This window comes from Papio anubis, chromosome 14 (assembly GCF_008728515.1).
Source record: "Papio anubis isolate 15944 chromosome 14, Panubis1.0, whole genome shotgun sequence".
Lineage (NCBI taxonomy): Eukaryota > Metazoa > Chordata > Mammalia > Primates > Cercopithecidae > Papio > Papio anubis.
The window spans coordinates 103,713,057-103,727,084 of record NC_044989.1 but is presented as its reverse complement, the minus strand read 5'-3'; the positions used below and the strand labels follow the sequence as shown (position 1 = coordinate 103,727,084).

The following is a 14,028-nucleotide window of genomic DNA, read 5'->3' as shown; positions in this document are numbered from 1 at the left end:
TCACTGTGTGCCGAGGTTCCTACAACTGCTTTTCAATCATCCTTTCAGAAATGAACTCAACAAGTAATTTTCATTATAAAATACACTATCAAAAGCAGAGCTATAGTTACAGTAAACTGTTGGCTGTTTAAAGGTAATTTAGTTTACCTCAAAGAATTATTCTCTGCTTTTTGTCTGCCAAGTTCACTTTCGGTATCCATTGCCTTTCTTGCTAGTGATTTCATTTCTTTTTCCACAGTGCTTATGGTTTCCTTCATCAAAGTCATATTTGACATTTGCTCCATACGTTCATCATCAAGCTATACAAGTAGAATGACAAGGTTACTGCCATCACTAAAAACACCTTAGTAATCTTCCTGAAGGGACATACTCCCTCTGCACAAACTGGTTTGTGGCAAGACTGACATGATGAGATTATCAGGTTAGACCTGACTGCTGCAGAAAGTTTTACAGATAAGGAGTTCTGAAGCAGGACCAAGCAGCAGCCACTGCAAAGCTTTTCTATAAAGCTTATCACAACGTATCAGTCTACATTTTTCAATCTGGTTCAATCTGACTATAGTATAAATATGCTGTTTGCAAAAGAATTTATTTGTTGCCCAACATTAACAACTTATATAATGTAGAATTATGAAAATAAAAATTATTTTCTCCTGTCTAGTAATTTTTTTTTTTTTGAGATGGAGTCTCGCTCTGTTGCCCAGGTTAGAGTGCAGTGGTGCGATCTCGGCTCACTGCAACCTCCACCTCCCGGGTGCAAGCAATTCTCCTCTCTCAGCCTCCCGAGTAGCTGGGACTACAGGCGCACGCCACCTCACCTGGCTAATTTTCGTATTTTTAGTAGAGACAGGGTTTCACCATAGTGGTCAGGCTGGTCTCAAACTCCTGACTTTAGGTGATCCACCGGCCGTGGCCTCCCAAAGTGCTGGGATTACAGGCGTGAGCCACCATGCCCGGCCCCCGTCTCATATTTTTAACTCATTACAATAAAACAGTACAGATGAATTTATAAACATCTTCAATTATATTTGGTAATAGAAAGTTAAATTCCCTTAATTATGTTAATATAGTGACAATATCAATATATATTCATAGCATATCAAATCTGATTAGGAAAAAGGTGATGTTTCATATTTAAACTCAGTTTAAATACACTTTGCTTATCATTTTTATTTCATCAAAATTTTCTCTACCTTATCCACTCTTTAGGTAGAATAAACCATTTTCTTTACATCTGGCAATATTATCTTTAACAAAATATGGAGATAAGAAAGTGGATAAGATCCCTGAAAATGAATTCCTAGTGATTTTTTTGAAGTACACACTTTGCAATCTAACACCAAAAAACACATTTTTAGAAGGAAATAAGCAAGTGAAAAAGTGACAATTTATACTATAAAATACCTTAAGCATTTTAGGACTATAAACACTATCTTAGAAAAATAAAAGAACTTCTCTGAACACAGAAAAAGGGAAAAGGGGAAAGTCATTGAGTGTTTATAGCCAAGAGATTTTTTTTTTTTTACATTATGAACTGTACACTCCAGCTCCTCTATCCTTTGTTCCAGGTGAGCCTTCTCATTAAATGCTGTCTCTTGAGCAATCTGATTAAAAAGCAAAAACAAAATAAAGTGATTTCAATATCCCTGCATTTGTGTTTCACCTATGTTCACGTAAATAAAATCCTTTCCAACCTTTAGCCTCTCTCTTAAACTATCTCGTTCTGTGGTCATTCTTCGTAAATCAGTGAAGGCTACATCTCTTTCAGTCTCCACTCGCCGGAGAATAGCATGTGCCGTTGTTGATTTAGGACTCTTACAGCTTTTCATCATTTCTCGTCGAAGTCGGGCAATTTCTTCCTGTGCCTATTATTTAAATCATAGAATTTGGTTTAACAAGCTTTATGTTCTATGTTTAGAACACATAAACATAAAAAATCTTATATCTAGTCAGTTAAAATGCAAAACTACATCAACATGCATACAGCAGGGTAATGATATCATTTTTATTTTAAAATGAGTTTATACAAATAAATGAAAATGGATGTATTTAAATAGAAGTTTATGTTATAACATCTTTGTCAAAAGTCTAAAATAAAATTAATTTGGAGGAAGTCATTGCAACAGAAAACGTTTTGCTAAGAAATATATTTGGTATACTCCATTTATTCATTTTGTAGTGTAAATTTCAATTCAGCATAATTTAGGCAGACTACCGGTTTAATGAATATTATCATAGTATTTCAGTCTTCCTAAATATAAATGCACATGCCATTCCTATGTCCTGCTACTTTTGCACTGACAGAAAGGCCTACCAATCCTTACTGATAACCCAACATAGTCTCTGCACATCTGTTCAACCATCCTTGGGTCCCGAATCTATTCCAAACCTGCAGATTCTTTAATATCATAGTTTGCTGCACACATGTCTCTTTATCTTCCTTCCTCTTGATTTTGATCACTGTCTATTCAGTCTCTAAGTCCCAAAGGAAAATACATAATTTCCCAATTTCCATAGCTAACCCTTCACCAGAACCCCAAACCTCATCTCCTAAAGTGTCTTCTAAGCTCTCCCTGACTCAATCATAATTAATTCTTCTCCTCTTGAATAGTGCCCTCTCCACTGGCACTTTCTCCCCTGCCTTCAGTCATGAACGGTGCTCCCTTATCTTGAAAACCTGTCACTTGATCCTGCTGACCAATTTACCATCCTATGTCTCTTCTTCCTTCGACACATTAAAAAAAAAAAAAGTCCTATGGTCCATAACTATTGCCAATGGTTCCTTACCATCCACTCTACCACCCCAGAATAACCTGGCTCCCACTCTCCCACCCTCTGTGGAACTTCAACTAAAGACCTAACCAAATATAATGGTCTTTTCTCAGTTCCTATTCTCCTTGGTATTTCAGTGATGTCTGTTGCTGTTTACAACATGCTGCTTCTTGAGATTCCTTCCTCCCTTATAACATTGTTCCTCCCTAGCTCTCTGCATCTTTGTCTCTTTCAAAGGTTCCCTTCTACCTCTTGAATATTATACCTTAACTTTTCTGCTCCTCTACGTACAGTTTTCTCAGAGACTTCATCCACTCTGAAGGTGCGAAGCTCACTGCTAAGCAGATGACTTCCAAAGCTAACTATTTAACTCTTGCTTCTCTCTACTCCAGTCCCACAGTTCTTACAGCCTGATGGCAATTACGACCTGAATGTGCTACCATCATCTTACTCTGTCTAAAAACAAACTCACATCTTTTTCCTCAAACCACCAATGACTCTCCTATTTCTTATTTTATTACCATATTGCTGAGTCATTCAAGACAGAATTTTAGTCACTGTCATGTAACCCTCCTTCTTCCTAAGATCAAATCATGTCAAATCTTCCTTCACAAGGTCTTTTGCATCTGTCCCTACATTTATTTCCACTGAAACACCCTTGCTTAGTCCCTTAATGCCTTATATGTGCACTACTGTAACAGCTTTCTACAGAGGAGTCCATGGTCTCTCCCTCCTCCAATTCTCTCAAAGGAGAAATTGTTACATAAGAAGATGATATAGAAAGATGATGTGAGAAATAAAAATTTGCCATAAAGTTAAAGTTTTTAAATTGTAAAATGCTACTTTGGTCATATTTTGCCTGCCTTAAAAAAAAAAAAAAAAAAAAAAAAAAGATTGCTGCTTATAAAGCAAAATATAAACCCCATATAAGGCCCATTGAATAGTCTGTACCATTTAGTCCAGAAGTCAGCAAACTATATATAACTCACAGGCCACATCTAGCCTGCCTCCTGTAAGTCTGTAAGTGGAGAAATATTTTTGCATTTTTAAATGACTAGGGAAAATATCAAAAGAATATTTTAAAACAAGTAAAAATAATGTGAAATTCAAATTTCAGTATCTATAAAGTTTTATTGTAATACAGTCAAAGTTATTCATTTATGTATTGTCCAAAGCTGCTTTCACCCTACAACTATAGGGCTGATTAGTTACAACACAGACCACATGGCTTGCAAAGCAGAAGGTATTTTTTGTCTGGGCCTTACAGAAAAAGTATAATGATTCCTGCTCTAGTGTAATCTACCTTTCAAGTCTTAGCTCTCTCCCTTCTCCACTGACACACATCCTCTATTCTAGTCTTAAACCAATTTATTTATCCGCTGATTTTCCTACCTTTATCCTTTGCCTCATACCATTCCTTTAGTCTGGAATGTTCCTTCTAGTTCCTTTCAGCGTAATAGAAACTCCATTCATTTTTCAGGGCTCATACTTCATAACTTTTAACAAAGATTTCCTTGATCACCATACCTAAAAATGCCCAATTCTTTTGTTTCTTATAATATCTTCTAGACCACTTATAGTAATAAAAGTCAATAAATACAATATACTTTATCTCCCTAACTAGACTGTAAATTTATAGGAGAACATGGTCAGCATCTTATCATTTTTCTATCCCTTAGAGTAGTGAGCCTAGAACCCTACATATAATAGCTATAATTTGTTAAAAAATTGTGATACTTTTAAAAGAAGTTATATGGGTGATTTATAGGATTTAATACTTGTTGGGTAAATAAGTTATCTGATTAATAAAAGCTACGCAATTTTAAGCTAGAAAGCAGAGGTAAACTACATACTTCTTTTATTCTCTAAAATTAAGCAAATTACATAAAAGTTCCCAAAGTGATGCAGTAAGGTGTGGCGAGCTCAAGGTGAAAAGGTCAGGATTTGATCTTTTTACCTTGAACTCACAACACCTTATCTTTTAACGGTTTCTCCATATCTTATTCCAAAAATAAGACTACTTTTATGCATGCATATGATCTTTTTTTGGCTATGGGGATAACATATGTGTGTACTCACATACCTACTATATTGGAAATGTATTACATTTCATTAAGAATATCTTAAAAACATATGTAATCCCCAAATGTTAGATTAATTTGATTTGCAGGTTTAAGCAGTCTCATAGATCTCAAAGAAGAACTACATACCTCTAGAATTCAATGTTATTGCTTACATAACTTGTTTTTTTATAAGTTTACCTGTTCATAAAGAAGGAAGGTCTTGTCTCTCTCAGATGTAAGAACCTTGACATTACCCTGAATTTCTGCCAAATGGCGCTCATATTTTTCCAGCATGCATTTAAGTTCTTCACGATCTCTTGTTGTTGTCTTCAAAAGTTCTACATCACAGTTTGCACCCTGTAATTATGTAAGGAATTTGAAATTCTTCTTTGATATATAGTACTGATAGAAAGGTGCTACTGATAGCAGTGACCAATTTCTATTTAAGAAAACAAGACTATATAACAAAAGGAAATTATAAAAAATAAGTTTAAAAACCATGTCTTTTAAGAACAGCTTCGTTCCAAATTATTCCACATTTGTCTGATTACCTCCCAAGCGCTACTTATGCTGAGGATAAAGAACCAATATCAGTAGTCTACTGCGCCATCAAAGAGACCTCTGTCTCTCAACCCCTTTGATACAGCAATTCACACTAAATCAAAACAAATTATTTCCAAATTAGGTAAAACAAAGAATAAAAGCCAGTGTCTGGGTAACAAACTTCAAAATATTTATAAGTTTATAAAACCTACCCGGGCAGTTGGTGATGGGCGTCTTGGACTTTTAGACCTACTTCTCATCATCTTTCTCAAATGTTGAGCTTCACTCTTATAGTAATCTCTGTCTGCTTCCAAAGTCTTGACAAAGGAATCAAGTCTAGAAGGAGATTTATTCTGTGCTTTTTCAGTATCTAAAATTATCTTGCCAAGGAGGAAAAAATTAGGCCATTATTTCAAGCTAAACAATAGCATCATTTTCTAAGTGAAATTGAAAACAAACAGGATCCTTAAGAACATTTAATTTGGTATTTTTTAAATAGAACATTTAAAAAATCATATATCAATAATTTTTAAAAAGCAGTTAGATATCTTTCTTTTCCAGCATTTCTGGGTATGCTACGTTTTAACTGAAAGTATCCTTAAATTTGCTCAATAATTTTGGAGAAAAAATGGTAAAGAAATTTTAGAGAGGCCAGGTATGTCCACAGACCTAGCACACATCCTAGAAATGGCATGGATTTACTTTAGAAAAACATACGCTACTAGGCTGGGCATGGTGGCTCACGCCTGTAATCCCAGCACCTTGGGAGGCCGAGGCGGGCGGATCACGAGGTCAGGAGTTTGAGACCAGCTTGGCCAACATGGTGAAACCCCATCTCTACTAAAAATACAAAAAAATTAGCCAGGCATGGTGGCACGCACCTGTGGTCCCAGCTACTTGGGAGGCTGAGGCAGGAGAATCGCTAGAACCCAGGAGGCAGAGGTTGTGGTGCCATTGCACTCCAGCCTGGGCAACAAAGCAAGACTCCATCTCAAAAAAAAAAAAAAAGGAAAGAAAGAAAAACATATGCTACTATTAAAGCATCTGTTATAGCATCAGAGTTTTGTCCAATATTGTTCAATGAGTGAATACGTTAACTGAATGCTGGATATTCCGTACTTGTAAGCATTCCCATGAATTTGCATTCACTTCAATATATTTAGAAACACTTCTTTGACAACATTTATTTAACAATACTTTATTGGGAGACAATTATAAATATACTTTCAGATAGATGGTTTTAAATATTTTAAATAACATTAAAATGTTTTAAACAGAGCAGTTTTCATTTCACATTGTTAGACAAATAAAACATTGTTTGGAATTACGTAACAAAATTTATGGCTTAAAAATATTTATTATTAAAGGGGATAAAAGTTAATGTGTAAACAAACACACTTTATATTTTGAGAATTAGTCACCATTTTAAATCAATTAACAGATAAGGACATTAATAAAACCAACCAAAAGTTGTTCTTTGCCTCTAGGAAAGAAAGTAGTAGTGATGAAAGCAGCAAAAAAAAAGTCACTATTACAGATAGGGGTTCCCCTGTGTCCCTAGCCGCTGGTGCAGATTTTAGAAAACAAACATATTTTATTCCTCACGAAACGCATGAGAGCCAAAGATATGACTTTATATAGTTTAGTGACCAAATAAAAATGATTCCTTAACACATATTTATGAAAAATGTACTTACAGATTTAAGCCTTTTTATTGTATCTTCCAATACTACAATATTATTTTGCTGGCAAATGAGTTCGATCTGAAGAAAAAGTAAAAAAAAAAAAAAAAAAAAAATTCTATTAAAGATGTTTAAACTAATTGGAAAAAGAACATCAAAAAAAGGAAGTCACTTAAAAAGAAACATGAAGACAGTGAATATTTTAAAGAAGAAATAACCTCTGTTTAGCGACCTTCGATGATAAAAGATTATTTACCCAGATGAAATAACAATTCCCTTCAATTACCTAATGTTCTGTATAAAATGTTAATTGATTATATTTTACCAAATTATTCCCCATAAACTGGAACAAAATGTTAGTCTTAATTATAATTCTGAAGATAATAGGAAAGCAATAAAAAATGACTAGAATAAAACAAGTTGACCCAAATTATCCCATTCAGAAAAGATTGCTTTCTCTTCTGAACTCAATTGCTTGGTTCAATTCAACACACAAAATACTTTTTGTATCAATTTATGACAGTGAACATACCCAGTCTTATAAGATAGGAACCCATAGTCATGTATTTAGCATATGACTACACTGTATGTTCCTACAAGACAGTGACTAAGTTTTTATGCAAAGCAGTAAAGTTCTTTGCTAATAGCATATTTGCTTAATGTATTTTGCAATTCATCAACCTTTCCCTCATTATTCTAAAGTGCATTCTGATCTTGCCTACTACATTTTAAATTTGAATTCTCTGGAATTACCGTACTTCATTTGTTCTTTAGACCAACGTTTTCTTCTACAATTTTTCTGGCAGTCATATTTTAAGTTTATGAAATATTAAGGGGTGCTATTATTTGGAACATTTTTCTCACAAGTAAAATACTTACAAATAGAACATAATTACATACAGTTTGGATAACCTTTGTATAGTCTTGAATAGACAATTTTCAATGGATACAGGTCTACTTTGAATGTGTTCAGATTTCCACATTAAGTATAAAAATTCACTCTGCAAGAGTATCTAGTATGACACATTCTCATAAAAAATAAATTTATACGCAGATATCCTACAAATAAACATAACCAATAATACATAAGCTGAAGACTATGTCTAGGTATAACAAGGTATGATTATGGTAGATGTTATTTTCTTCATTTACTTTTCTATATGGACTAAAATTTTGTGTAATAAACATGCATTAATTTTACAATGATTAAAAAAAATGTTGATTCCACTCTGACAAACAAAATAACTGACCCAAATGAAAAACTGCTAACCCAATGTTTTTACTTACTTAACAGTTAATGAATGCTTACTACATGCCTGCCATTGTGTTATGTGCTGGGTAAAGTAATGAGTAAAAAAGGCAAAAATCTCTGCCCTCACAGAGCATACATTCTAGCCAAAAAAAGAAAAACAAAAGAAAATAGTCAAAATATATGTTAGTGATTGCATCTCTCAAAAAATAATACAAGGAGCACTCAGGTTCTAGGCACTTGAGTTAAGTAAACAAGACAGATAAAAATTTCTGCCTTTGTGGATCCTACATTCCAGCTAGAATAGACAATAATAAACCTAAAAAATAAATTATATAATCTACTAGAAAAAGAAGAGCAGAGTTAAGGATACTGGGAACATTTATGGAGGAACAGGTTGGAATTTTAAATAGGGTGGTCAGGAAGTCCTCATTGAAAGGTGACCTTTCACCAAAAACTTCAGAGGAAAGGAAGTCAAACATGTGAAAATCTGGGCAAAAAACACTGCAGGCAAAAGTTACAGCTCTAACAAAGATCCTAAGGCAAAAGAACGTCTGGTTGGTTCTAAGTGTGGAGACCGGCATGGCTGGAGCCTAGTGAGGGAAGGGGAAAGGAACAGCCAAGCGCTACAGGGAAAAATAAAGCGAGGGAGAAAGACAGGGAGTGTGTGCAGGGAATTGGGGGGTGGGTATTTCAGAGCTTGCTGTGTGGAAGACATTGTGTAAAGTCTTTGTTTGTCCCCCAGAAACAAAGGGTGGGGTGGGGGATAAACAAAGACTTTACACAATGTCTTCCACACAGCAGGACCTGAAATACTTTTTAGTGAATCACATACAGAAGTAACAATGATAAGGACTATCAGAGATCCAGTCCAATAATATAGCCCCTATGTCAATTAAAAATATAAATTGTAGGAAGAAATAATGGTAAAATTGTAATTCTGCTTCACATTTCAAAGTATCATGTTCAATTATCTGGTAAACACCGTGTTAACACATGAATGATAAACAACTCAAGATGAGAGAATAAATGAAGGCATATAGTAGAGGTGGTTTTAATGTATGTCCACAAATTCTAATACTCCTTCCCTCAATAGCTGGAGCTGAATTTCTCTCCCCTAGAGTGTGGGTTATACTTAGTGACTCACTTTTAAAGATGAGAATATGGAGGAAGTGATGACATATAACTTTTGAGACTGGGTCATACTAAGCCCTACAGATCTCTTATTATCTCTTGGATTGTTGGCTAAGGGAAAGGGGAAGGTGGAGAGAGAACAAGATTCCACAAAGAATACATGAAGCAACCCTAGAGAGAGGTGCACCTGGCAAGGAACAGGCCTCCTGCCAATAGCCAAAAGCCATCTGAGTAAGCCATCTTGGAAGTAAATCCTCCAGTAGCAGTCAAGCCATGACTGTGGCAGTCATCTTTTTTTTTGTTTTCTGAGATCGAGTCTTGCTTTGTCATCCAGGCTGGAGCGCAGTGGTGTGATTTCGGCTTATTGCAACCTCTGCCTCCCGGGATAAAGCAATTCTCTGGCCTCAGCCTCCTGGGTAGCTGGGATTACAGGCGCCCACCACCATGCCCGGCTAGTTTTCTGTATTTTTAGTAGAGATGGGGTTTCATCATATTGGCCAGGCTGGTCTTGAACTCGACCTGAAGTGATCTGCCTGCCTTGGCCTCCCAAAGTGCTGGAATTACAGGTGTAAACCACCAGCCCTGGCCATCATCTTGATGACAATTTCCTGAGAAACAGTGAACCAGAACAACCCAGCTAAGCCACTCTTGAACTCCCAACCCAAGAACCTGTGAGGTATCAATATTTGTTGTTTGAAGGCATTAAGGTTTCAAAGTAATTTATTACATAGCAATAGCCAATAGTTAATATGAAAATATTTTAATGAAGTAAATCATGGAAGAAGTTACTGTTGACCTTTAAAAATAAGACTAAAAGTAAATAGTTCCTAGTGAATACACTTAATATTATCTCAATTCCAGACAAACTAAAAGTAGCTTTAGCCTCAGACTCTACCTCCACATACCCACATATAATCTCAAACACTAGAAACCCAAACATTCTTTCTCAGCAATCAAATTAGAAATCTCGTTTCAAGTGCTACCCCACAAATTAGGCAAGGAATCTCTCCCCCATAAATACAAACCTAAAATGCACATCTAATATCTCAGAATGATGACAACACACACTGGAGTTCATATCCCCAGTGTTGGTTTTGCATCTTTCTAATCCCCATTCTATTTGGGGACATTCACTTACTGAGGTTGGTGATTTCCTCATGTCAGGGCATTCTATCAATCCAAAGGCCTGTTTCCATTTTGTTCTCTCTTTATTAAGTTCCTGATGTTTTCCCTGTGTCAGCAACGGTACCTCTACTCTAAGACTGCTGCTTACCTCTTTTTCACCCAATAGCTTTCCAATCCTCAAATACACCCAACATTCCACATTATTTAGGGATATCTATTTCCTAGAAATACTGTTTGCCAAGCCAGGCAAAATTTCACCTGTAAAGCTAATACTTACAGTTTTAGGTAAATCTTAGCTCTTATATTTTACACGTTTTCCATTCCAAAAATTCTTCCTTTTGATAGCAGAGAATTCACCCTGACATAGTACTTACTCTCTCTAGAACATAAACCCTAACAACCCTTTAAAAATGATGACTTCTAAACAGGGCATTCTCATTGTTGGAATTCAGTCAATTTGGTTTCCCGCAGTCTGGGAAGGAGTACAGTTAATTTTCAAATTGAAGACAAAAACAAGGAAGACATAATTACACTCTTCACTTTTGACAATTTTTTTTTTTTTTTTTTTTTTTGAGACAGAGTCTCACTCTTTTGCCCAGGCTGGAGTATGATGCGATCTTGGCTCACTGCAACCTCTGCCTCTCAGGCTCAAGCTATTCTTGTGCCTCAGCCTCTCAAGTAGCTGGGATTACAGGCGTATGACACCATGCCCGGCTATTTTTTTGCATTTTAGTAGAGATGGAGTTTCATCATGTCCACCAGGCTGGTCTCAAACTCCTGGCCTCAAGCGATCCACCTGCCTCGGCCTCCCAAAGTGCTGGGATTACAGGCATAAGCCACCATGCCTGGCCCAATTTTGATAATTTTTATAATTAAGACAGATGGAAATCAATTTACCATTAAACTGTGAATGTTACTTTAAAAAAAGTAACAATACATTCCACCTGAAGTGGCATTAAAAAAATAAGTTAAAAAAAATTTTAAAGTAACAATACAAACAAAAGTGTATTGAAAAATGTTTAGGCCGGGCACGGTGGCTCAAGCCTGTAATCCCAGCACTTTGGGAGGCCAAGACGGGTGGATCACGAGGTTAGGAGATCCAGACCATTCTGGCTAACACGGTGAAACTAAAAAATACAAAAAAACTAGCCGGGCAAGGTGGCGGGTGCCTGTAGTCCCAGCTACTTGGGAGGCTGAGGCAGGAGAATGGCGTAAACCCGGGAGGCGGAGCTTGCAGTGAGCCGAGATCCGGCCACTGCACTCCAGCCTGGGCAACAGAGCGAGACTCCGTCTCAAAAAAAAAAAAATGTTCAAAATATTCAAGCTACTTTTACATATACTTCAAATACTTTAACAGCATCCATTTGAAGATAAATAATTCAAAAGTTAAAAACAAATCATTCCTATCTAGTATTTCAGGTAGTTCTAAGGACCTGTTCCAGACAACATGGTTTGAGAAGACTGTATCCTTAAAGTAATAAACTCATGTATTTAAACATTGCACTATTATGGCAAAGTGAGGTGGCTCATGCCTGTAATCCCAGCACTGTGGGAGGCCAAGGTGGGCAGATCACTTCAGGTCAGGAGTTCAAGACAGCCTGGCCAACAGGATGAAACCCTATCTCTACTAAAAATATGAAAATTAGATGGGCATGGTGGTAGGCACCTGTAATCACAGCTACTCGGGAGACTGAGGCAGAAGATCGCTTGAACCCAGGAGATGGAGGTTGCAGTGAGCCGAGATCATGCTACTGCACTCCAGCCTGGGTGACAAATGGAAACTCTGTCTCAGCAACAAAAAAGTTGCATTATTTGACTTTCCACTAATTTAAACTCCATTAAGCAGTCTCAATGAGGGGTTACTGCGTAAAAGTACATACAATCCTAGAGTTCATCAATTGGACTCATATTTCAAATTACTGTAACAGTGACTTCAATAATGCTTCACCTGATAATTTATTTAATTGCTTTGTGATTTGCTATAGGAGTCCTGTTACATTAAAAGAATGTTTAAGAAATAACACGTAATAACAATTAGCTTTGGGAAATTACTTTGTTTACAGACACAATTTACTAATTTGGTGATTAATAAAATCAAGACAAATAAGCGTGTTCACACGCTATCACTTAAAAATTCAACAGGTTGTTTTTTGAACTTCATATATGCTCTATCTTGCTTATCAGCTATTAGGCAGCAATGGAGAAGTGAAACTGTCATTTTATAATTACGTTTAATCTCCAGTTTCTAAATTTCATGGCAGAGTACTCAATCAAGAAATAAAATGTCAATCAAAATATCATAAAGCTACAGTAACTAAAACAATGTGATGGTGGCACAGAAAAAGGCAAACGAATCAATGAAAACAAATAGTCCAGAAACATAGTCACAGATGTGAGAATTTAGTATCTGTTAAAATGATATGTCAAATCAGTGGAGAAAGGACTAGGCAACCCTACTTCATATTAGAACAAGAAGAAACGAGCAGTATTAAAAGAAGGAAAACCACTAAGAAGTATTAAAAGAAAACTTTAGAAAGTATATCTCTAGTTCTTGAGGTGAAAAAAAAACCTGCCTGAACAAGAACCAAATGTCAGACATCAGTAAGAAAAAAAAAAGATTGGCAAATTTAAAAATTTTAGTTAAAAAAAAGTTTTAAATTGACTTTTTATTGATACATAATAATGGTACATATTTATGGGGTACATGTGATATTTTAATACATGCATCAATGTGTAATGATCAAATCAGGGTAATGAGGATATCCATCACCTTAAAGATTATTTCTTTGTTGTGGGAATACTCCAAATCTTCTCTTTCAGCTATTTTAAAATATGCAATAAATTGTTAAAGATAGTCACCCTACTGTGCCATCAAACACTAGAATTTATATCTTCTCTATAACTGTATTTTTGTACCAATTAACCAGCCTCTTTTCATCCTCTCCTCCCCACTATTCTTTTAGCCTCTGGTAACCATCAGTCTATGCTCTGTCTCCATAAGATTGATTTTTTCAGATTCCACATATGAGTGAGAACATGCAATATTTGTCTTTCAGTGCCTGGCTTATTTCCCTTTACATAATGTCCTCCAGGCTCATTAACGTTGCTGCAAATGACAGAGTTTTATTCTTCTTTATGGTCGAGTGACATTCTATTGTGTATATATACTGCATTTTCTTTATCCACTTATCCGTTAATGGACACCTAGATTGATTCCATATCTTGGCTATTGTGAATAGTGCTGCCATAAACATGGAAGTGCAGACGCCTCTGTGACATACTGATTTCCTTTCTTTTGGATGTATACCCGGCTGCGGTGTTGCTGGATCACATGGCAGTTCTATTTTTAGTTTGGTAAAAATCTTTTTTAAAGTGTATTGAAATCAATTATATGTGTGAAAATAAATGAAAATAAATGTATCTATTGGTTTGCAGATATCTCCATAGAGGAGAGAGGAAT

At 35.8% G+C, this 14,028-nt stretch overlaps 1 protein-coding gene across 18 annotated transcripts in view; it reads right to left on the bottom strand.

Annotated features, from left to right (window-relative positions):
* Nucleotides 1-14,028, bottom strand: part of TSGA10 (testis specific 10) — a 151,286-nt gene that overhangs the window by 112,339 nt on the left and 24,919 nt on the right. For 12 of the 18 annotated variants that reach the window (XM_031655456.1, XM_031655453.1, XM_031655464.1 and 9 more), the window contains 6 exons: nucleotides 7,076-7,141; nucleotides 5,591-5,758; nucleotides 5,034-5,192; nucleotides 1,695-1,865; nucleotides 1,527-1,604; nucleotides 148-299 (listed from right to left, as the gene is read on the bottom strand). In XM_031655456.1, the coding sequence (XP_031511316.1) occupies nucleotides 148-299; nucleotides 1,527-1,604; nucleotides 1,695-1,865; nucleotides 5,034-5,192; nucleotides 5,591-5,641 (611 nt within the window). In that variant the 5' untranslated portion in view covers nucleotides 5,642-5,758; nucleotides 7,076-7,141. The remainder of the gene's footprint in view (nucleotides 1-147; nucleotides 300-1,526; nucleotides 1,605-1,694; nucleotides 1,866-5,033; nucleotides 5,193-5,590; nucleotides 5,759-7,075; nucleotides 7,142-14,028) is intronic. The other 6 variants (XM_031655462.1, XM_031655458.1, XM_031655457.1 and 3 more) reach the window with 2 other exon arrangements.